This window comes from Leptopilina heterotoma, unplaced genomic scaffold (assembly GCF_015476425.1).
Source record: "Leptopilina heterotoma isolate Lh14 unplaced genomic scaffold, ASM1547642v1 Lhet_570, whole genome shotgun sequence".
Taxonomy (NCBI): Eukaryota; Metazoa; Arthropoda; class Insecta; order Hymenoptera; family Figitidae; genus Leptopilina; species Leptopilina heterotoma.
In genome coordinates this window covers 822051-848641 of record NW_025111128.1, presented here as the reverse complement: position 1 = coordinate 848641, position 26591 = coordinate 822051, and the positions used below count along the sequence as shown (strand labels likewise).

The following is a 26591-nucleotide window of genomic DNA, read 5'->3' as shown; positions in this document are numbered from 1 at the left end:
ATATGGTTTTCAAGTAAGGTCCAGAAAAAAAGATTTCACCAAAGAAACTGGACTTAATGACAAATTTCAATTACTTTTTCATTAAAAACGAACTTTAAATCATCATATTTCTGTAACGACAATAGATAGAATAGTTTTTCTTGTTTAGTTTTCTAGGAAATTTTATGTACTTTAAATTACATTTGCATAATAGTAGTGTTTAATGACTTATGAAAGAGTAATTTTCAGAAAAACGAAAAAATTCACACTTTTTCGACTTTTTCGACAATTTTTTAGCTTTATAAATATTAAAATATTGTTTTTACTAAATAGAATGTTTTTTAATGTTAAAAGATATCTTTTGAAGCAATAAATATTGTTTAAAACATTATCCTTCAGAAAATATGTACAATAACCTAGAAAAAAATTAAAAACTCAATATAATTTGAGTTTCCCTCCAACGATTATTTTAATTTTTATCTTAAAATGATTATTAGACATCACTTAAATGATATCAAAAATAAACCAGAAAGGGTCATGACTTTTGGGTTGAATTTCATCCAAGCTCACCGCACTGTTTTCCCACCAATGGCTCGGTTATTTTCGCAAGCATCGGACCTAACACTCTGTTTATTCTTTCGACTTGGCCATTGGCCTTCGGTGATGCTGTCGCTATCAATACATGGTTGACATTATTTTCGTCGATAAAATTTTTAAAATCACTTGAAGTAAAGCAAGTTCCTCTATCAGACACGATGGTTTTTGGTCGACTATAATTATAAAAATATTCTCGTAAACATTTAATTGCCTCCCTCGTGTCCGTAGATTTTACTGAATATAATTTCACAAATTTTGTAAAACCGTCTACAATTAACAAAATATGTTGTTTCGATGCTATTTTTTTATCTATGGGGCCGAAGTGATCAATGTGACAGGTTAAAAAAGGTTTATCCCCTTTGGGAATTGGATGCAGAAATCCTTCTTTTTTTCCCGTCGATGGAGAAAAAGCCACACACTTTAAGCAGTTTGCGATGTAAATTTTAATTTTTTCTTTTAATCCTGGAAACCAATAGTTTCTTAAAATTATTTCGCTTGTTTTCTCTACCCCGAAGTGACCCATTTCGTCATGATATTTTTTCATGATGTGATTCTCCATCTTCTCCGGTACGTAAAAAAGAATTTTCTCTCCACGTTTTCTATAAATAAGGCCATTTCTCATTTCATACAACTTGTCGTCAGAATTTTGTAGTTTTTCGCGTAATTCTTTAATTTTCGGATCGAGATTTTGACAGATAGATAAATTTGACTCTAGACTATTGTCTTCAACAATCATAATAACATTAACAGCACGGCTAAAAGCGTCGACATGTTGCATCTTTTCTCCCGATCTATGCTCAAACGTTTTATCATAATTTTCCAATTCTAGAGCCCACCTACTTATGCGAGGATTTACTTCTTTTTTATCGAGGGTCAGTTTCAACGAATTACAGTCTGTTACAATCTTGAATTTAATACCCTGCAAATAAATCCGGAATCGTTTTAAAGCGTAAATGATTGCCAGGGTCTCCAATTCAAAACTGTGGTATTTACTCTCGACCTCGGTGGTTCTTTTTGAAAAATAAAAGATCGGGTGAAAGTGTCCGTCTTTTTTACGCTGTAAAAGTACTGCACCATAACCTAGTTTGCTGGCGTCACAGTGCAGTTCTGTTTCGTCTCGTGGGTCGTATATACTTAAAACCGGTGTCTCTGTGAGTTCTGTTTTTAATTTTTCGAAACAATTTAATGCGCGATCGTTAAATTTAAACTCAATTCCTTTTTTTAATAATTCATAAAAAGGAGCAGCTATAATTGAGAATCCTTCTACAAATTTTCGGAAGTAGGCACATAGTCCCAGAAAGCACTGAACATCTCGTATGTTACGCGGGATGGGAAAATTAACAACAGCTGAGATGCCATGATCCGTTGGTTTCAATCCCTCAGCTGTCACTTTATAACCGAGGTATTCTATCTCTGTTTGTAAAAAAGTGCATTTGTCTAAACGTAATTCAAGTTTATTGTCAACCAATATTTTAAAAACTTTTTTTAGGATTTTAAAATGTTCTTCTAAATTTTCGGAGGCTACCAGTATGTCGTCCAAATAAACAACTACTTCACCCGATCTTATAAGTTCATCCAGAACCGTGTTAACGAATCTTTGAAATTTGGCCGGTGCCGTCTTCAAACCAAAAGGCATCTTCAAATACTCAAACTGACCGAGAGGAGTTATAAACGAAGTATATTTAACTGATTCCGGTTCAACATCAATATGGTGAAACCCATCTCGTAAGTCGAGCAAAGAAAAAAACCGTTTATTGTATAATTTGTCGATCTGATCCTCAATGAGAGGAAGTGGGTAATTGTCTCGTAAAATAAGTTTATTTAGAAAACGGTAATCAACACAAAGTCTATATTCACCGTTTTTCTTTCGAACCATAACAATCGGTGCCGCGTATATTGAATCGCTAACTCTAATTATCTTATGGGCAATTAATGAATCTAAAATTTTTTGCAAATGCTCCTTCTCATTAAATGACATTCTTCGAGGACCAAAATAAATAACCTGATCGCTTGTCAAGCGTAAACACAACTGTGTCTTGACATTTGGACTCTCCGGTCGCTCTGGATTTTTATAATCAGTTAAAAATAATTTCTTTAATAAAATTTGAGTCTTTTTATCGATATTCGGATTTATTTCCAATGCAATTGTATCATTGGGTTCAGAAACGTTAATATTAAAAATTTCCCTAATCGCCCCAGCTTCTAGTGCGGGTAGAGCTCGTAACCCTAAATTAAATTTTGTTAAAGCATTTCTACCCAGAACGACCGAAGAATTCATTGTGATATTTGGAACAACCAACAATTCTATTTCATGACTTACATCATTCATCGTTACACAGGCAACAGTCACACCTACAAAATCAATAACGCTATTATTTACACCATTATAACCATTACCTGTATACGGTGAGATACTTCCTGCTGGTACAAGATGCTCCTTGATAAAGTTAATTGGACTTCCAGTATCCAGAAGTGTATCAAGAAAGCGCGGTCCATCCTCGACGACGTTGAATACGTAGGAAATTGTCTAAAATACTTCAAGGTCGAGTGGATTCTCGACAAGACCATCTCTCTGTGACTGATACTCTCGACGCTCTGCTTCGACGTTATTCACTTGGTGTTTTTCCTGCTGCATTGGTTTCTTATTTGGGCAATCCTTCCACTGATGGCCCACCTCAAAACATTTAAAACAGCCACCTTTCGGTCTAACAGGTTGCCTACAATCCGTAGCTAGATGTCCAAGTTTGCTGCAATTGAAGCATCGTGTCGGGATTCCCTTCTTATTCGGCTTGTGATCTTTTGTTTCGGGTTCAGAATTGGAATTCAATGTAACGGAATTTTTCCTATTTTCTGAGACATGTTTCGAGTCATCTTTTAGTGTTATTTTTTCGAAGGCCTGTAATAAATTATTCTTTTCCTTAAAACACTGAATTCGGGCCTGGTTATGAAGAGTTGCTTCCGGAATTCCATCTATAAGGTAGTCGATATGTTCCGATTCGTCAATGGGTACAGAATTCGCCAAGATCAATTTCTCGTGGAAATAGTCGCTAAACGACTCAGAAGATTTCCAATTTCGACTTTCGAATTTTTTTCTTAAGGTTAATCGGTCCTGCTGATGGTCAAACATAGTCGAAAATTTCTTGAGTACATCGTTTAAGGGCATTCTAATGAACTCCGGCTTGGAGTGGAACCATCTCAGGGCTTTTCCTTTCAGCTTCGCTCCCATCAACAACCGTCCATGATCATCATCTAGTCCATATGTGGTAAGAACTAACTGGAATTGCTCTTTCCATCTTCGCAATTCCGCGCCTGTGCCTTCAAAATCACTCAACAAGTCTTTCAATGAGTTGATATTGATGTGTCGAGTAGGCTGCTGATTTGTCAAATGAGTTGGTGTCTGACGTAAAATTTCCATCTCCCTTCGTGTGAGCTCGAGTTCCTTCGCCATCAAATCGCGTTCACGGCGCAGAAGTTCCATCTCTCTTTCATTATTTCTTTCTGACTGACTTCTCGGATCAGGTGTGTGACGACTCGTTGAATCGTGGAATTCAGAATCATCACCCTCGTGATTATAGTGACCGTCTGTTTGGATTCTAACAGCTTCTTCCAACCAATCATTTTTAGGGTCAGACTCTTGAAGGCGCCTAATTATTTCTGCCTTAGTACCATAACCCACTAATTCACGTCGCTTGCAAACTTCTTTGAGAGTGGACACTGTGAACTTTGATGGATCCATTTTATTCGAAAAAAACACACGAATCACAAAAATTATATTCTTCTAAAGACTTCAGTTTTTATTTTACTAATAATGATGATTATTCACTTAAGTTCATTCAACAGAAGTTTGTTATGGTTCGGAAAAATTTCGTTGAAGCGATTCATAACACTTCACAATAACACAATATATTTCCTTGCCACACACAGAAGAGGACACAAGAACACTCTCTATACTGTGTAAACACCATTATTTTTTCCCACTTAACGAAACGTACATTTGCAAATCACAGCGACTCATCGCGTTCTTCTTTGAGAACTATTATACGGCACTTTTCAGAATCGCCATATTTTAACTTCCTTAAGCACTTTCCAATATCGAGCACATTATATTTCTAGGACCTTTAGATACAAATAATCATTTTTATTTATGATTATTCGAAACTGATGATTTTTTAGAACTAATTAGGGCACTTTTTTCCACGCAAAAGCATACTTTATTTGGGAATATCCAATTCAAGCTGAGCACATGGTAACTCGCGTCGTTTAGATTTACGGCCAGAACTAAACCGTGAACTGGTAAGAATTAAGATAAAAAGTTAAAAAAAAAAGAACTTTTTTATCACAGTGCATTTGGGCGAAAGGTAGAATAATCCCACTTCTGATTTTTGTGAGGGAATTAATACTACAAATTACTATTAAAAGGCACGTTTATTAAAATGATACATTTGGCTTCATGGTTCGCCATAGACTGCCTCTCTTCTTTCCTTGCTTATCAAAGCCAGTGACGTCATTACTAATACATATTAAGATACAATTGTCTGTGACTATGAAACTCCTTACATTAATTAAACATTGTTTAAACAATAATTAATTGTTGTTATTTTTTTCATAAACTGTACTTAGGGTTAGAAATTTAGTTTTTTCAATCGTGCAATTTTTGTATGAAAAAAATCTACTGATGATAAAAAATAATTTATTTAAAAATAAATGTAAATTAAATATATATATATATATAGTTTTTTTACTATAAAAAGTTGCATTATTGGCAAAAATGAAAGAATTTCTAGCCCTAAATTTATAATCAATGGAAAAATTATTAATTGTTTAAACAATGGTTAAAAAATATTCTTTTAGTTTTACTAAATTATACTTAAGTATTTTAATTATAAAAAAATTTTACAATTGAGAAAAAACTAGAAATTTCTAGCCCTAAGTACAGTTTATGAAAAAAATAACAACAATTAATTATCGTTTAAACAATGTTTAATTAATTTATTTTTTATCATTAGTAGATGTTTTACTCAATGAAAAATTGAGAAATTGAGAGAAGACTAGAAATTTTTAGCCCTAACTAACTGTTTATGGAACAATTACAAAAATTAATTGTTTAAACAATCAATTAAATTGTTATAGTTTTTTTCGTCCATAAGAAACACTTAAACATTATTTTAATTTTTTTTTTGATATTCTTCTGATATTCTCTTATATTCCCGCGTCAAAGGACCGCTGCGCGTGACGTCACATGCAAATCCCGTTCTGCTCGGGATAAACAATGTTTAAATAAGTTAGTTGTCAAAGCCGTGCCACTTTTTTTCTCAACGGAATATTACTCAGTGGTAATTAGAGAATAAATACTATTTTTTTCATTTTAAAATTCGATTGCGAACATGGTTTTTTGCTAATTTGTTATAAATAAATAATTGGTTTATTTATTAAATTTCAATATTTTTTTACGAAAAAAAAATTATTCAAAACTTTAACTCAAATAAAATAGAATGCCTTTTGGATCATTAAAATCGGTTAACAAGTTTCTTTTTAGTTAATTTAAAAAAAAGTTGTAACACGGTGTTACAAATTCTCCCGCGTCTGTCGCGAATGAGGCGATTGAACCCGGAAACGGCCGAAGGGCCTCGAGGGTGTCAATCGTCGAATTCGCGAGCAGACGCGACACTTGTTACTGAGACTCGTACTTAACACCTGTGTCGTGATATTCTGTTCGCCTTTCTTTTCGATCTAGTGGTGACTTGTGATCAAATTCGACGGATATTTTGAGTAAGTCAAATAAATATTATATTATAATATTTCTTTGTTTCTCTTTTCCTTTCCCTCCTTTTCCCCTTATAATTGGAAATTCGGGCCACCAATTATAAATTGGCGCCCAACGTAAAAATTCACCTTTCTCATTTCCCTTCTGTAAAAAAACAATTTTTTTTCAACATCTTCGTTTGTTGAAAATTCCCAAAATAACTTTTTCATCATCTTCGTTTGTTGAAAATCCCCAGAAAATTCATTTTTTTCATCATTTTTTAATTGTTGAAAATTCCACCTGTCACCTCATGGTCGCCTAATCTCGAAACCAAATCTTTCCTTTTTCCTGTTTCCCATATTTAATTGTGTATCTTATGTTTTGTGCATGAATATTATTGATCTTGACATTATTGTAAACATTCTTGTATTGTGTTTTTCTGACAAATGTGACAAATTTTCTTTGTGACGGACGCAGACAAGACAAAATTTCTGTGAAAAAGTGCGCGTTAAGACCGGTAAAAACTAATCGTGAAAAATTCCTTGAAATCTTGACTAAATTCGTGAAAATTAACGAAAATTAGTGAAAATTATTGAAGAAACGGAAAATAAAGTCGAGAGTTAAAAAGAAAAAGTGAATTTATCGATTGTTTTTAAGAGAAAAGTTGGTCGTTGAAAGACGCCGGTTTGTTTTGTTTTCGTGGTCAAGGTAGTGTGTAACATTGAACAAAATAGTAAACACGAAAATTTTCGCGATTAATTCGGAAATAATTTTGTCAACTTAGAAATAAAATTAATATACCGGTTGACAAATAAAATTGAATGAAATAAGTTGAAAAAATAAAATTTTTAGAAAATCAAGACTTATACCGGGTGTCTCTAAAGTTTAAACTTAGAATAACAACTTGCGAAAGGGGGTGTAAGGGGTAACACTTCGTTCCGTTCAGGGGAAGGGGGGTGTAACACGGTGTTACAAATTCTCCCGCGTCTGTCGCGAATGAGGCGATTGAACCCGGAAGCGGCCGAAGGGCCTCGAGGGTGTCAATCGCCGAATTCGCGAGCAGACGCGACACTTGTTACTGCGACTCGTACTTGACACCTGTGTCGTGATATTCTGTTCGTCTTTCTTTTCGATCTAGTGGTGACTTGTAATCAAATTCAACGGATATTTTGAGTAAGTCAAATAAATATTATATTGTAATATTTCTTTGTTTCTCTTTTCCTTTCCCTCCTTTTCCCCTTATAATTGGAAATTCGGGCCACCAATTATAAAGTGTTTGAAAACTTAAATTGTTTATAACAATAACATAAATTTTTTTTTGGTAAATTCTTTGATATAGTGATTTTTTATATAAAGCACTATAGAAAAAACAACATTTTAGCCAAAAATAAATTTTTTGAATTTTAGGTGGCACGTTTTAAAAATTCTTACTCAGGTTCTAAATTTCGACTTAAGGTACTAAATAATTTTTATTACTCAAAAACTTTACATTAAAATATATTGTTCTTTAGTTAGCAAATATGAAATGTCTTGATGTTTAACATTTTATTTTTCACTGGAGTAATCTTTGGAAAGATTGCACCCTCTGTAGAGTACAGAACAATCTTCACCGCGAAGGCCTGCTGCTCCAGCATCTTCTACAAGACGATTCCATCCTGAAGATTCATCCAAAGTTTCTTTGATACTGCGCCTGCAACCATGTACTTTACGTTAAAAATAAAGTAATAAACAAAGTTGCAAAACTTAAAATAAGCTTCTATATTCTTAAGTACTATAGTATCAGGTAATATGTTCACGGGTTGTTTTGAAAATTTTTGAATTATTTATAATATTTTTTGCTATTTAGAAAATTTTAAAACTTTTTATTAAAATTATTTATAAAATTAAGTTTCCGCACAAATCAAACAAAACTTTGTGAATATAACAGTGAGTTAAAGTACTATTAAGTGATTTAATGAAAATTTAAAACAATTTAAAATAAATTAAAAATAATTAAAAATTTAAAACAACGGGTTTAAAAATAGTCCTCAGCCAAAAATTTTAATAGATTTTAAAATTTCATTTTTCACATTTACGAATAAATTTTAAAGAGATCTCTTGAGGTCTATTTAAAATTTTTGTAAACTGTTGTTATAATAAAAAGAAATAGTATTTTCTTTTAGTTTTTGAAGTGTAAGGTTTGGTAAATAGGGGAGACTAGCTGCGGTTATTACGCTGTGCAGTTGTTACAAATGGAATATCTCAGAAACAGTCAGTTATAGAGATGGGGATCAAAAGAGAAAAATGTTTAGTTTTTATGTACGAACTTACTGCAATATGTTTAAAAAGTATATGCAAGTTTTATAAGTAAAAAATAGGCAAATTAGTTTTTAGAGGGATTTTTTAAAAACAGGTGTTAGTTTATAACAACTTTATTCATTGAAACCTAATATTAAGATTACGCCAATTCTTTAAATTATGAAGCAGTGACTTCGAATAACTTTGTAGGTAAGTTTAAATCTAATCTAATTTTTTACGTAACTTTTCAACTTATTCCCTACACATAAAGATTACATTTATACTTGAGGTAAATTTTTTCCTTAATTTTCAACCCTCAACTATAAAAGTAGGTCACTTTTGACCTACATTTTGACACATGAGTAAGAATTTTGAAACGTGCCACCTAAAATTAAAAAAATTTATTTTTCGCCAAAATGTTGTTTTTTCTATAGTGTTTTATATAAAAAAAACAGTATATCAAAGGATTTGCCAAAAAAATTTTTTTTTTATTATTATAAACAATTAAAGTTTTTAGACACTTTTTTAAAAAAAATTAATTAAAAAGAAACTTGTTAACTGATTTTAATGATCCAAGAGGCAATCTTTTTTATTTGAGTCAAAGTTTTGAATAAAATTTTTTTCGTAAAAAAATATTGAAATTTAATAAATAAACAAATTATTTATTTATAACAAATTAGCAAAAAACCATGTTCGCAATCGAATTTTAAAATGAAAAAAATAGTACTTATTCTTTGATTACCATTGAGTAATATTACGTTGAGAAAAAAATGGCACGGCTTGAACTGTTAAGCAGAGTTTTGGGTGATAAAACGAATAATTAACGAGTAAGATTTAAAAGAGTTGAATATATTTAATAAAGACGATTCTAGATACACAAAGATAGGTACTATACGTAGTGAGGTTAACACATTACTGAAAAAGTATTTAATATGTCCGTAGAAGGAAGTGTGTCGCTTTAAGAACATAAAAGATTACGTACATCCGTATTTGAGTGTAGAAATGGCGCGATAGTTTGAACAACTTTGACACACCGCCTCAAGTTAAGCGATATTTGAATCTAAAATAAATTTCATTCCCATTTTACTAATACACATTTGATGCTTGTCTTTAGACAAACCCTTTGTAAGAACGTCGGTAGGCATTTTGTCCGTCTGAATATAAGTGATATCAACGAGTTGATTTCGAAGAGCTTCCCTGACGAAATGATGCTTCACGTCGATATGTTCACTTCGAGAATGGAATGTGTGATTTTTGGCAAGTTGTTGTGCCCCTTGATTATCATTCCCGTTTGTTATTTTCCTGGCGTCATTGAATCCGAGATTAGAAAGAAATTTTCGGAGATAAATGGCTTCTTTGACGGCCTCAGTTAAACCCATATATTCCGATTCGGGCGAAGACAATGCTACAGTACGCTGCTTTCGTGACTCCCATGTCACAGCTCCATTACTCAGTGTAAAAACGAATCCTGTGAAAGATCTACGATCAATTGGACACCCCGCCCAATCTGCATCCACGAAACCCTCGATGAAAGACGAAGTCTTAGTATAAACAATACCCAAATCGATTGTACCTTTTAGGTAACGCAGAACTCTTTTAGCGGCTGTCCAATGTTGCTCTTCATGGAGTCGTTGAATTGACTTAAGCAGCTGGTGAGATATATCAGGTCTCGATACAACGGCCAAGTAATTGAGAGCTCCGATCGATTCGCGGTAAGGTCTCTTATTATGATTATTTTCTCCATTGATGCAATTTTTCTCGAACTTCGTTCCTCCGACTATTGGAATTGATACAGATTTTGCTTCTTGCATATTGAATTTATTTAAAATGCTCCTGATGTATGTGGACTGCGAGATGCTTATCGAGTTCTTCCCTCTCGATACTTCAAAACCCAATCAATGTTTAATTTCGCCTAAATTCCTTACTTCCAATTTTTTAGAAAGACCTGAAACAATATAATTTAAATAAGTCTCTTTTCGAAAGGCGACAAGAATGTTATCTACGTATACCAGAACTATTAAAATATCTCCATCAGATTGAAGATGATATACGCAAGGATCTGCTTCGTTGGATTTCAAGTGCAAATTTTTCAATATTTCATCGAGTCGCTTGTTCCACTAATGTCTGGCTTGTTTTAATCCATAGATAGATCTTTGAAGCTTACAAACCTTGTTGTCTGAGTTGAGTTCCTTTAACATGTTAACTGCTCGATTTCCAATCGAACTACGAGCTCCATGACATTGAGCGATTTTCTCGAGTGAATCTTTCAGTAATTTCGGTTTCTCCATAAAGATTTCTTCATCTATTGTCCCGTTAAATTAAGCCGCAGTTATGTCTAATTGTTGAATTAATAGATCGTATTTCACGGCGAGGGCAAGCAATAGACGTATCGAACTAAGGCGAGCAACAGGGGTAAAGGTATTATTGTAGTCAACTCCAGGCCTTTGACTGAATCCCTGAGCTACAACTCTTGCTTTCCTCTTTTCTATTTCTCCCTTCGCATTATATTTATTTCGGAGTACGGTTCTGCTGTCAATAATATTCTTTTCATTAGGACGATCGACTATTGTCCAAGTATCCTTCTTGATAAGGACCTCTATTTCGTCTGTGACTGCTTCTTTCCATTCACTGGCATCAGTTCCTTCCATCGCCTGTTTCCAAGATACAGTAGAAACTACAAATGCCTTGTGCTTGAAGTTGCTGCAGAAAATTGAAAGTCTGCGTTGCATCTCATGATATTGTAATCAATGCCTAAATACTTGTCACTAAAACATGTGTCATCGTTGGTCATCAATATGAAAAATATATACAAACTTGAAAATTGTATAATTTATTGAAAAATATGTATAAACATCAAAATTAATGAAGGTTAATGGAAGTCAATGGAAGCAAATATTTTGCATAGTGAAATTCGTGATTGTCAAATCATTTTGCAGGTTGAAAGATAAGTATAATCAACATTTATAATTTCAAAATAAAGGTTAAATAGAATAAAAACATTACAAAATGCATAATAATTTTCTTATAAAGTTTGTTTTATAAAAGTGAATAATATTTGACTAATTTGTAATTTAAACTTTTATTATTTTTAGTAAAACTAACAAGTGTAATAAAAAATTAAAAGATGAGAAAAATAAGGTTATATTTGAGTTTCGAAAGAATTGTAAATAATATGTATTGAAAATAATTAAATTTATTTTTATTACTAATTTTATTTAACTTTATAATATTATTCAGTTACTTGTAAAATTATTTCTGAAAATTTTTCTATTTTATTTATCATGTAATAATAGAACAAGAATTGGTTAATTTATTTTTTGTTCTAGGAAAATAAAATATAGTAATGAGAGAATATAAATTTATTATCAAAAAGCTGTTTCCAGATAAATATGAGGACTTGATTTACAACGAGTATTAGGATCAATTGAAGGACAAGATTTAAGGCGTGTTTTAAAATCAATTGAAAGACTAGATTTTGGACGAATTTTAAGATGAACTCATGAACCTCGATTTCGGAGAAATTTTCTGAAATTATAATAAAATTGAAAAAAATATAGAATCTTTTTAAAAAATTATATTATTAGATTATATTATTAACTGTCAAGAACGCGAATCACTTTATTTTAATTTTATTATTATGCTCAAATTTTGTTATTTTTAAATATAACGTTTAATTTTTTAAGTATTTTGATGAAAAATTTAAAAAATTTATTTATTTACAATTAATTGGATTATTTTCTGGATTAATAAAATTATTTTGAGTTATTCAATTATTTTAATTACAATTTTAACAAAAGTTCTTTATCAAACTTAATTATTTTGGAAGTTTCTTTAAAAATTGCTAGAAAAAATTTAATTTTTTTGGAAAAATTTAGATTAAATTCCTTTGAAGATATCAATTAATTTCAGTTTATTTTCAATTAAATTACTTGAAAGAATAATATTTTTTTCCAATACATCTGAATTCGCAAAAATTTAATTAAAGCTGGTGAAACTAGTATACTTAATTTTTTCGACAATTAAACATCAAATTTTTGGCTGATGATTTCTAAAATTTTAATCCTATTGCGACTCTTTATCATAGTAGCATAGGATGGCGAAAAAAATACCCAATGAATTAATAACTTTTATTTTAAGTAGATAATAATACCTAATTGATTTTTTAATATTATTAAAGTAATACAAATATTTTTTATTTTGATGGAGAATAGTTAATAAATGGATTTTAGTTAAAATTATGGATAATAATTGAACATTAAATGCATTATAGAGTAAATTTTAAAAGATAGGTTTCAAACTAAAATCTTTGAATATCTGAATTTTTCAAACTTTTAACAATTCTGCAGAATTTAAAAAATTATTTCATGTTTCTCTTTTCTAATGTATAATTAATTGAAGAATTTTTGAATAAACGAAATTTCGTGTAAAATTAAATTGTAAGCAAATGGATTTGACAATTCTCACAGAACTTTTTCAAAAATTATTAAAAATAATTGATTTAAAGAAAAATTTTAGTTAAAAATTTAAAAAAATGATAATTGAATTGAATTCATGAAAATAATTTTGAACAAGTTACAGAAACAATATTCTTATAATATAAAATAATAATTTTATCACTCGGTCATTTTAAATTATTACGAAATATGAAGACATCATTAAAAATTTTAATTTATGTATGCTTGTACTGCAACTATCGTTATTCAACATTTGGCTTGACATTCGGTGCCACAACAAAAAACTTTAAATAAATAATTTGAATCCTTTTATTCACCACGATGTATGGAAAAAAATTAGTATTTCGTCCAAAAGCCATTTTTTTCGATAACATTTTGAAGGCGCCTTGGCATAGAGTAAATACAATTTGCGGCAATTTCTGGGGCATTTCGTAAATTTTCCCAACTTTGATATGCATGGTTAATCAGGTTTTCTAAATTTCTATCTTGATCTGATTGCCAATCACTCACAACAGTTGCCCAAATATTTTCAATAGGATTTAGATCAGGTGAGTACGGAGGATGAGGCAATAAAGTAATTCTATCATGTCGTTCGTACCAATTTTGAGTCAAACGAGCACTGTGAATCGGACTATTGTCTTGCACTACTTTAACTTCTTCGTGCTCGTTTACAGGGAACATTCTGTTCATGTAAGGAAGAAAAACGTTTTCCAAAATGTCTACGTAACCTCTAGAATTTAATCTCCTATTGACCTCTTGCAACTCGCCTACTCCGTGAACAGAAATGCATCCCCAAAAGTTGCAAGAAATTCGACTACTACGCTTTTTAGAGACAACACATTTCTCACTGAGTCTGCTTTCCTTATTTCTCCAGACACGTCGACGGCCATCTTCTGTGGTTGAAAACGTTTTTTCGTCCATAAATATAACGTTTGACCAAAATTCTGGAAGTTCTGGTAAGTACTGTAGAGCATATCCTATGCGTTCCTCACGATGAGCGACATTTAACGCAAATTTTACGGCAGGAATACGGCTCTTAATTCCCATCTCATTCAAATGCCGTCTGACTGTTTGCACACTGATGTTAGCACCTATACGATTCACAAAATCTGCTGATGAACAAAATGGATTCTCAGTAAAATATTCATTAATTACTTCTTCCTGGATAACGTTAGTTTTTCTTGGGGGACGATTATATCTCCGATGATCCATTAAAGATCGTGATCCTCCGGCAGCGTGTCGGTTGATCCATAAACGAACCGTATTGACAGAGCAACCAACTACGTTGGAAATTTCTCTTACAGTGCTCCCCGATAAATTCATTCCAACAATAAGACCGCGATCTGCTTCTAAATATTAATAGACAAATAATAGAAATAATTTATTGAATAATAAATGAAGATTTGTGTATAAAAGAATATGTAGATAGTTGGATGAATGAATGAATATATAATAGCATAAAAACATGCATTATTTATTGAGAAACATTTTTAAAACAAATTTTGTTAATAAACTACTTGTAGGGGATTCCATACAAATTACAGGGTGGCCGCTGGACCGGGAAATGCCAGGGAATTTTTTTGGACCGGAAAAAACCGGGAAATGGCAGTGAATTTTGATTTTAACCGGAATTTTAGAAATTTTTTTTGAAAAACACTGATTATTTTGTGAGAAAAAATAGAAATATTTATTTTAAGACTTATTAATTATATTTCATTAGAAAAATTGAATAATCTTCTATAAAATCGTTTTATTTTGTCAGGAAATTTTATCAAAAGTACTATAAAAATAATCCATTTCTAGAATTTATAAGAAAATTATGAATTTTGTTGTCCAACGTAACATACTTAAAAAAAGAATATATTAAATTTAATTTTAAATTTTTTCTATTTCTAACAATAATTAAACAAAATATAATTTTAATTCAATTCGTCGAAAATATTTGAAACAGAAAAAATTTCACATCCTATAAAATAGTGAAAAATAAATCAATTTAAATTTTTTTTTTTGTAATAATATTATAATAAAACAAATTTGAATTATTAAAAATTTGAATTAATTAGAACAAAAGTGATACGAAATTTATCAAAATTAATTTTTACATAATGAATAAAGTAAATAAAAAATAAATAAAATTTCTTTTCTTAGAAAATAAATTTTTAAAAAACCGTATTTTGCATTAACATCAATTCGTTTTTTTACAATTATTTGTAAACAACTTTTTCTATATTTTTATGAATGTTAAATTAAAATTAATAATATTAACGTAAATTGAATTTTAAAAAGTTTCAAATTGAAGTTTTGTAAAAGTTGAATTGTAAAAGATTTTAATTAAAAATTCTGAATAAGTTAGTTTTTTGAAACATTTTTATCCACTTTTTTTTCAAATTAATTATATTTTTAAATATATAATATTTAATTGAAAAACTTTCAAATTATTCAAAATTTCATGAAATTGTCTTGTAAACAAATGGATTTTAGAAATATTTTAATTAAAATTTCTAGGAAATAGTTGAAATGAAATTTTGAAAATAATTTTTAATAATTTACAGTAGCATTTATAAAAATTATTCGAGTTTAAAGGATTTGAAATTTTAGTTTTTTTTTAAATCTTCCTATGGAAAAATAATCAATAATAATTAAATATTTATTTCAAAAAATCTATTTAAGTTCCAAATGATTTTACAGTTAAAAATATTCAAAAAATGTATTATACACATATTTTGGAGTTTCATTTATTTTTAGAGTAAACTAAAATATTTTAAGGTTTTGAGAAAAAGTCAAAGTTTTGTATAAAAATCAGGGAATTTTTTCAATTATTCATGGAATAATTTATTTTCAGAGTTATTCTTTATGACCGGGAAAAATTATTTATAACCGGGAAATGCCCGTGAATTATTTTTATAAAAAAAGTGGTCACCCTGTAATTACTTTAAAAATGAAGTACCTTTCTGAATAAAGCATAATTACTTTTAATCTTAATTTCAAAACACATCTTTGAAATATGCTGTGTGAGAAAAAATTTAAAAACATTTTACCCAAGGATGATTGGAATTTTAAATTAAGTCAATATATGGAATATCTGTTATTTGAATTTCACTTTTAAAAATTTCTTATGTAATGTAAAAAAGTGTTTTGTCTTAGATATAAAATTAGAACTGTATAATAAATTTATTTAATGGACATGAAAATTTAGAGGTTGGATCAAATATTACTTCTGAAAATTTTTTATTTATAAAAATATTAAAATTTAAACTTACCACTTAAATTAGCAAATATATGTCGATTCATCATTATTTATAAAATTTTATTCACAAGAAAATAATTTCTATGTAAAATCTTATCTGAATAAAAGCTAGAAATACATTTCACTTTTTTCAACTATTTATTTTATTTAGTCTGAACGTATAGACATATGGTAAATGAACTGAAAAAATGTACTTTTGGAACAAACTTCAAGATAGCTTAATTTGTATAGAGGTGTTTCTATGTAGGTTGGAAGAAAATTATGACAATTTTCTGATTTTGCAAAAATTTTTTTACGGCACTTTAATTTGAAGTTTAATTTTGTTTTCTATTTTTTTCTATTTGGTTTGTTGATTTTCAAGGATTCTATACCAATTCTACGAAAAAGTGTTTTTTCCCCATGCATTTTACATGGGATACTGAGCGGTTTGAGCGACCTCTAAATATTTCTTTATTTTAAAAAAATAGGGGTATTTTTTTTCTCTATATAAAACAATCATAAGCGGTGAGAGCATTAAAATTCCGATTTTTTTTCCCATGCATTTTTTTTGGACCACCCTACTGAACAACCTGAGTATTCTGTCGCATTTACTATATATTCCATTTTTTAAACACTTAAGATTGCTCAATTAAAGAACCAGAAAAACCATAGGAAATAAATACGTATTTTTATCCATTATAATTCATAAAAATATAATAGGAACATAAATAGAAAATATTATAATTATTTCAAAAATTGATAGCTACAAGTAAAAATTTTTATCGTCAATGCACAATTTCGCTTATGTTTTAAGCGTAATATTTCGCGTTGTATTTCAAAAAATCTTGAACACAGTAAACCTTCTGTGATATTGTTTCTTATGTTATAATTAATCATTATTGGGGGAGTAATTTAATTGAAAAAAATATGACAGTGTTATATACAGAATCGATTAGTTTTATAATGTTACTGTAAAATTAAATTATTTTAATAAAAATATTTATAAAAAATTAAGGTAATTACTGCCAAAATTCCTTTCTATGTAAAGCGACTAATAGGGAAAACATAATTATTAAAATAGAATCATATCTAAAAAAGCCCAATTTTTATTTAACTTGTTTTATAAAATAGAGATATTTTCTTAAAATTACACAATTTAATTGTGAATAAAACATAATTAATTTAAAATTCTAATAAATTGCGAACTTCTACTTTTTTGTTCCTCTCTTTTTAATAAAATTCCTCAAGAAAGAGAAAGTCTCCAGATATTCCACTTCATCTACAGATTTTACATCTTTTCTCGAAATTTTGCTGTATTTATCTTTAATTTTTGGCCACAATTCTTCGACAGCACCACCTGTAATTTCATATCATTAATTAATTTTTCTAATCAAAATTATTCTCATCATTTTAATACAATTATTATTTAGTAAAAAGATCTTTAACGTCCGAGATATAAATTGACTTATTTTATTCAATTATTATTTTCTAGAAATTAAAATTATTTTTCATGAAAATAAAAATTGAATTACTTAAAAAAATTCTATTATTTATGAAAATAATTGAATTGTAGTCAAATTTTTATTATTTATGAAAATAATTAAATGTTTGCATAAAATTTTATTAAACTTTTTTTTTAAATAATTGAATTCTTTTTGGAAAATTTTATTAAAATAGTAGATATTAAAATCATTAAAATTAGAAAATTCTTTTAAAATTATTGAAATTAGGACAAGAAATTTTTTGACATTTATGAAAATAATTGAAATTTGGAGAAGAATTTTGTTATTTATAAAGATAATTGGTATTTTTACGAGAATTTGTTTCGAATTTTAAACATAGTTGAATTTTATAAGAAGAATTTTATTTTTTCTTCAAATAATTGAATTTCTGCAATTATTTGAAAATTCTATTATTTTATTTAAAAAATTTTTCAAAAAAAATCAATTTTGTTTTTAAATCAGATTTTTTATTTTATAAATATATTTTAATAAAATTTCTTTAAAATAATTGCACTTTTCGCGGAATTCATTTAAAATTGTATGAAAAAATAATTGAAATTCTACAATGAGTTATATTATTTATAGAAATAATTGAATTTTTGCATCGATTTAAATTTAAAAAAAAATTAAATTCTTAAGAAAAATGATATTATTTAGAAAATTAATTGAATTCTTGCCCTTCAAATTATGCAAACAATTTTATTATTTTTGAAAATAATTTAATTTCTCAGAAGAATTTTATTATTTATGAAATTAATAGAATTCTATCCAAAAAATTAATTAAAATCTTTAAAATAATTGAATTCCTCACGAGAATTTTCTTACTTATGAAAATCATCGAATTTTTATGAAGAATTTTGTTAACATTTTCAAAAATAATTGAATTTTCCTGAAAGATTTAATTATTTATAAAAATAAAAATAATTGATATTCCATAAAAAATTTACTTATTTATAAAAATAATTGAATTCTTTACAAGAATTTTGATTTAAATCTTTGAAATAATTAAATTTCTCAGAAGAATTTTTCTATTTATGAAAATAATTGAATTTCTATGAAGAACTTTGTTAACATTTTCAAAAGTAATTGAATTTTCCTGAATTTAATTCCCATTTATAAAAATAATTGAAATTCCCTAAAAAATTTATATATTTATCAAAATAATTGAATTCTTTACAAGAATTTTGATTTAAATCTTTGAAATAATTCGAATGTTGCAAAGAATTTTATTATTTTTCGAAATTATGAAAATAATTGAATTTTTGTGAAGAATTATGTTAAAATTTTAAAAAATATTGAATTCCCCTGAAAAATTTAATTATTTATAAAAAAAAATTTGATTCTTTAGAAGAATTTTGATTAAAATCTTTGAAATAATTGAATTCTTACGAAAAATTTTAATATTTTTTATATTAATTGAATGTTTGAGAGGAATTTTTTTTTGAATAATAGAATTGTTTTGTGAAACTTTAGTAAAATAGTAATTAAAATTTGAATTCTTTTTGGGAAATTTTATTAATATAGTAGATATTGAAAATCATTGAAATTAGAAAATTTTTTGAAAATTATTAAAATCAAGACAATAATTTTTTTGACGTTTATGAAAATAATTGAAATTTGGAGAAGAATTTTGTTGTTTATAAATAAAATTGGGATTTTTACTAGAATTTTTTTAAAATTTTGAACATGGTTGAATTTTATAAGAAGAATTTTATTTTTTTCAAATATTTGAATTTCTGCAATTATTTGTAATTTCTCCAAAATTGAATTTTTTTAGTGTTTTCAACAAAAATTTAAATTAGAAAATTTTTAAATTCTATTATTTTTAAAATAGATAATTTTATTTTAAAAAGGTAGCAAGAAGTTAGCCGCACATATTTCAGATAATATTTTAACAAAGATATTGTGTACAATGTATATATATTTATATAAATAATAACTAACCTTTTAACCAAAAATATCTGCCATCTTTTTCCTTCACGCTATTTGCGATTTCCGCAAAGGCAATTTTAATTAATTGGCACCTATTGCCATATCGAGGAAAGTCATCAGAATTTTTATCAAAAATAATTCTATGTTTCTCAATTTCTTTTCCCACTAGCTTAATTAAGTTTTTATCTTCCATTTTGAGAGTGTTGTTTGGTTAATGAAAAATAAAAAACAGATAAACACTTGAAAACCGCGTCCAATACTAGCGCCAACTAGATATCCTGCAGTCAATTATTACAAAATTTATTTCTAATTAAATTTTCTATAAGATAACTAAATTTTTCAAATCTGTTTTTTACCTAGAAAGTTAAAAATTTGTATACATATGAAAAATTCAAAATTTTTTTGCGATTTAGTAAAAAAAGTATGTACACTCCTTAGCGCTCATAATTCTTGGCCTAGTGGACTGCTCTCTTAATTTGAATCAGTTAAAAATCGTGGTTTTAACTGACAATCAGTGACTAACTTTTTGCTTCTGAATCAGTTAAAAATAACTGATTTTCAGTGAAAAAATAACTAATTTTCAGTAAAAAATAACTGAAAAAATAGTTAAACTTGACTAATTGAATCAGTCAAAAAAAAATTTACTGAAACTTCAGTTATTTTTAACTGACAATCAGTTATTTTTAACTAACTGTCAGTAGAAATATTACTATTTGAATTAGTGACTGACTTTTTGCTTCTGAATCAGTTATTTTTAACTGATTCAAATTTAGAGAGTGCAGTTTTGCATTTTTAAAACATTTAACATTTCTAACCGACTCAGTGAGATTTTAACACTACATTTGGTTTTTAAAAACACTGGATTGCGGTAAATTAACACTACATTTGGTGTTTAAAAAAACTTAACATAATTTCAGTTTCTTAATAAATTAAAAAAAAATTGATCCTGAAACAATCCCAGAACGATTGAAATTTTTTTTCATTTTTTTTACAAAATGCATCATTCAATTTTTACTTATTAAAATATAATTACTATTTATATAATATATATTACTAGTTTATTATTAAATAACTATATAAATAAATTTTTATTAATTCAAATGTAAAATAAAGAACATTCTGTTTTAGCGCTACATATCATAGATTTTATTTTACTTTTAACAATCTTATTTTGCACTGAAGAAAAAAGTAAACAATTTTTTTAATCGTAAAATGGTTAAAATATTACTTTCAGATATTTTTCAATGAATAAAAATTGCAATTGAAGAAAAAGTACAAGATAGTTTAGATTATTCTAAGCGCAAAAATTTACTTGGCTGATTATTATAATATTTTTAGAAAAGGTACCACTTTGTCGGACTTACATTGATACATAATTTTACAATACAAATTTAATTTTTGAAAATTAAATATTCAGAATTAAAAAATTTTGAACGATTCAAAAGAACAACATAATGATTTTAATAGTAATTATTTCGGTTTATTGATTATAAATCACAAATCGAATTTCAAAAATTTTAAAAAAAGAGTATGAATACAATGTTTCAATATTCTATATATGCAAAAATTTTACAGAATTATATTATCGCTGAGAAATACATTAAATTGTGTTTGTATTCTAAAGTTAATACGACGCTGTGATAATTACTGATTCAATAATTTCCTTAAACAAATTTGTAGTCATAGCAGTGATAACATTCAAAAAAATGTACCATATTTTTCTTAATATTCTAAAAAATAAAAGCAATATCATAGAAAGCCATGCCATAATAAAAATTATTGTTCCCTTCTTAAATTCTAATATCTCTATTTATTACGTATATTAGCAAAAAATAGATTTTATTTAATAATTCAATCAATTATTAAAAATCAAAAGTTTTGGATAATTTTTTTAAATACAATATAACGAATTGAAAGAAAGACATTATTTTTCATGCAAGTTCATAAAAATTACGATTACCTGTTAAATAATTTAAACATATTTAATATACAGTCACCCTATAGTAAATAATTTTTTGAACCTGCAAAAATTCTCTTAACCCAAATAAACCTAATTTATTCGCATTTAGTCTTTATAGAAAATAAACACAAAATTATATTAACTCTTTTACATGACATTTTATGATAAATTTAAAAAACAAAATATATATATTTGTATAATATATATTTTTATAAGAAGACAGAACAAAAACAAATAATTGATACAAAAAATCTTTATCTTCATTTTTTAAATGTATAGATATTGATAAATTTGATACAATTTATCAACGATATTGCCACGCTACACCCACGCTTAGGTCATTTTTAGTCAATACTATATAAACGGTATTGCCACACTACACCCACGTTTAAGAAATTTTTGAACAATATTCTATCAACCATATTGCCAAGCTACACCCACGTTTAAGTCATTTTTGAACAATATTATATCTACGGTATTGCCACGCTACACCCACGCTTAAGTCATTTTTGAACAATATTATATCAATCGTATTGCCACGCTACACCCACGCTTAAGTCGTTTTTTAACAATATTATATCTACGGTATTGCCACGCTACACCCACGCTTAAGTAATTTTTGAACAGTATTATATCCACGGTTGACCCACGCTACACCCACGCTTAGTACATTTTTAATCAATATTATAATAAACGGTATTTCCACGCTACACCCACGCTTAGGTCATTTTTTATCAATATTATATCAACAGTGTTGCTACGCTACACCCACGTTTAAGTCATTTTTAGGGTTTCGTGGCCCATGGCCGAAAGCCTTATAGTTTCACTTTGGCGTCCGTTCGTCCGTCCGTCAGTCTGTCCGTCGTAATTTGGGGCACTATAGATCCCAAATTTGGGACATTATAGGCCCAAAATTTGGGATCTATAGTGCCATATATAAATTAATACAAAATATTTTATACCTATACAGATAATTTCAGTATTGGATTGCAATTACAAAATGATAGTCAAATTCAAATTTTAAATGAAGATACCATGGATTTAATCAACTTGTTAATTGGTGGAGAATCAATTTATAGAAATTAATTGTACATTAATAAAACATCCATAGTTTTTCTTTTTAAATTTTTTTTCTTTTTAAATGCCACGAAACCCTAGATGTAGGCGTTTTGCGCCTGCTTCTCTTCCAATTTTTAACAATATTATATCTACGGTATTGCCACGCTACACCCACGCTTAAGTCATTTTTGAACAATATTATATCAACCGTATTGCCACGCTACACCCACGCTTAAGTCGTTTTTTAACAATATTATATCTACGGTATTGCCACGCTACACCCACGCTTAAGTAATTTTTGTACAGTATTATATCCACGGTTGACCCACGCTACACCCACGCTTAGTACATTTTTGAACAGTATTATATCCACGGTATTTCCACGCTACACCCACGCTTAGGTCATTTTTTATCATTATTATATTTAAGTCATTTTGAACAATATTATATCTACGGTATTGCCACGCTACACCCACGCTTAAGTCATTTTTGAACAATATTATATCAACCGTATAGCCACGCTACACCCACGCTTAAGTCGTTTTTTAACAATATTATATCTACGGTATTGCCACGCTACACCCACGCTTAGTACATTTTTAATCAATATTATATTAACGGTATTTCCACGCTACACCCACGCTTAGGTCATTTTTTATCAATATTATATCAACAGTGTTGCTACGCTACACCCACGTTTAAGTCATTTTTTAACAATATTATATCTACGGTATTGCCACGCTACACCCACGCTTAAGTCATTTTTAAACAATATTATATCAACCGTATTGCCACGCTACACCCACGCTTAAGTCGTTTTTTAACAATATTATATCTACGGTATTTCCACGCTACACCCACGCTCAAGTAATTTTTGTACAGTATTATATCCACGGTTGACACACGCTACACCCACGCTTAGTACATTTTTGAACAGTATTATATCCACGGTTGACCCACGCTACACCCACGCTTAAGTAATTCTTGAACAGTATTATATCCACGGTTGACCCACGATACACCCACGCTTAGTACATTTTTAATCAATTAACGGTATTGCCACGCTACACCCACGCTTAGGTCATTTCTTATCAATATTATATCAACAGTATTGCTACGCTACACCCACGTTTAAGACATTTTTTAACAATATTATATCTACGGTATAATATCCACTAATATAATATAGTATTATATCCACGGTTGACCCACGCAACACCCACGCTTAGTACATTTTTAATCAATATTATATTAACGGTATTTCCACGCTACACCCACGCTTATGTCATTTTTTATCAATATTATATCAACAGTATTGCTACGCTACACCCACGTTTAAGTCATTTTTGAACAATATTATAACTACGGTATTGCCACGCTACACCCACGCTTAAGTCATTTTTGAACAATATTATATCAACCGTATTGCCACGCTACACCCACGCTTAAGTAATTTTTGTACAGTATTATATCCACGGTATTGCCACGCTACACCCACGCTTAAGTAATTTTTGTACAGTATTATATCCACGGTTGACCCACGATACACCCACGCTTAGTACATTTTTAATCAATATTATATTAACGGTATTGCCACGCTACTCCCACGCTTAGGTCATTTTTTATCAATATTATATCAACAGTATTGCTACGCTACACCCACGCTTAAGTCGTTTTTTAACAATATTATATCTACGGTATTGCCACGCTGCACCTACGCTTAAGTAATTTTTGAACAGTATTACATCCACGGTTCACCCACGCTACACCCACGCTTAGTACATTTTTAATCAATATTATATTAACGGTATTTCCACGCTACACTCACGCTTAGGTCATTTTTTATCAATATTATATCAAAAGTATTGCTACGCTACACCCACGTTTAAGTCATTTTTGAACAATATTATATCAACCTTATTGCCACGCTACACCCACGCTTAAGTCGTTTTTTAACAATATTATATCTACGGTATTGCCACGCTACACCCACGCTTAAGTAATTTTTGAACAGTATTATATCCACGGTTGACCCACGCTACACCCACGCTTGAGTAATTTTTGAACAGTATTATATCCACGGTTGACCCACGCTACACCTACGCTTAAGTAATTTTTGAACAGTATTATATCCACGGTTGACCCACGATACACCCACGCTTAGTACATTTTAATCAATTAACGGTATTGCCACGCTACACCCACGCTTAGGTCATTTCTTATCAATATTATATCAACAGTATTGCTACGCTACACCCACGTTTAAGACATTTTTGAACAATATTATATCAACCGTATTGCCAAGCTACACCCACGTTTAAGTCATTTTTGAACAATATTATATCAACCGTATTGCCACGCTACACCCACGCTTAAGTAATTTTGAACAGTATTATATCCACGGTTGACCCAAGCTACACCCACGCTTAGTACATTTTTAATCAATATTATATTAACGGTATTTCCACGCTACACCCACGCTTAGGTCATTTTTTATCAATATTATATCAACAGTATTGCTACGCTACACCCACGTTTAAGTCATTTTGAACAATATTATATCTACGGTATTGCCACGCTACACCCACGCTTAAGTCATTTTTAAACAATATTATATCAACCGTATTGCCACGCTACACCCACGCTTAAGTCGTTTTTTAACAATATTATATCTACGGTATTTCCACGCTACACCCACGCTCAAGTAATTTTTGTACAGTATTATATCCACGGTTGACCCACGCTACACCCACGCTTAGTACATTTTTGTACAGTATTATATCCACGGTTGACCCACGCTACACCCACGCTTAAGTAATTCTTGAACAGTATTATATCCACGGTTGACCCACGATACACCCACGCTTAGTACATTTTTAATCAATTAACGGTATTGCCACGCTACACCCACGCTTAGGTCATTTCTTATCAATATTATATCAACAGTATTGCTACGCTACACCCACGTTTAAGACATTTTTTAACAATATTATATCTACGGTATAATATCCACTAATATAATATAGTATTATATCCACGGTTGACCCACGCAACACCCACGCTTAGTACATTTTTAATCAATATTATATTAACGGTATTTCCACGCTACACCCACGCTTAGGTCATTTTTTATCAATATTATATCAACAGTATTGCTACGCTACACCCACGTTTAAGTCATTTTTGAACAATATTATATCTACGGTATTGCCACGCTACACCCACGCTTAAGTCATTTTTGAACAATATTATATCAACCGTATTGCCACGCTACACCCACGCTTAAGTAATTTTTGTACAGTATTATATCCACGGTATTGCCACGCTACACCCACGCTTAAGTAATTTTTGTACAGTATTATATCCACGGTTGACCCACGATACACCCACGCTTAGTACATTTTTAATCAATATTATATTAACGGTATTGCCACGCTACTCCCACGCTTAGGTCATTTTTTATCAATATTATATCAACAGTATTGATACACCCACGCTTAAGTCGTTTTTTAACAATATTATATCTACGGTATTGCCACGCTGCACCTACGCTTAAGTAATTTTTGAACAGTATTACATCCACGGTTCATCCACGCTACACCCACGCTTAGTACATTTTTAATCAATATTATATTAACGGTATTTCCACGCTACACTCACGCTTAGGTCATTTTTTATCAATATTATATCAAAAGTATTGCTACGCTACACCCACGTTTAAGTCATTTTTGAACAATATTATATCAACCTTATTGCCACGCTACACCCACGCTTAAGTCGTTTTTTAACAATATTATATCTACGGTATTGCCACGCTACACCCACGCTTAAGTAATTTTTGAACAGTATTATATCCACGGTT

The 26591-nt window shown here is 29.3% G+C and overlaps 2 protein-coding genes across 2 annotated transcripts in view; both read right to left on the bottom strand.

Moving 5' to 3' along the window:
• Nucleotides 1-549: 549 nt before the first annotated feature.
• LOC122508807 lies at nt 550-4312 on the bottom strand (the record flags this gene model as incomplete). The annotated part of the gene is made up of 3 exons (XM_043622367.1): nt 3113-4312; nt 1206-3013; nt 550-749 (listed from the first exon to the last, which is right to left on the bottom strand). Coding segments are annotated over exons 1-3 (3208 nt in total), but the record flags the coding sequence as incomplete, so codon positions are not given.
• Nucleotides 4313-13386: 9074 nt separating this feature from the next.
• The window catches only part of LOC122508806, a 333590-nt gene continuing 320385 nt past the window's right edge, over nt 13387-26591 (bottom strand). Inside the window, exon 15 of the mRNA XM_043622366.1 lies at nt 13387-14399. Within this exon, the coding sequence (XP_043478301.1) occupies nt 13387-14399 (1013 nt within the window). The remainder of the gene's footprint in view (nt 14400-26591) is intronic.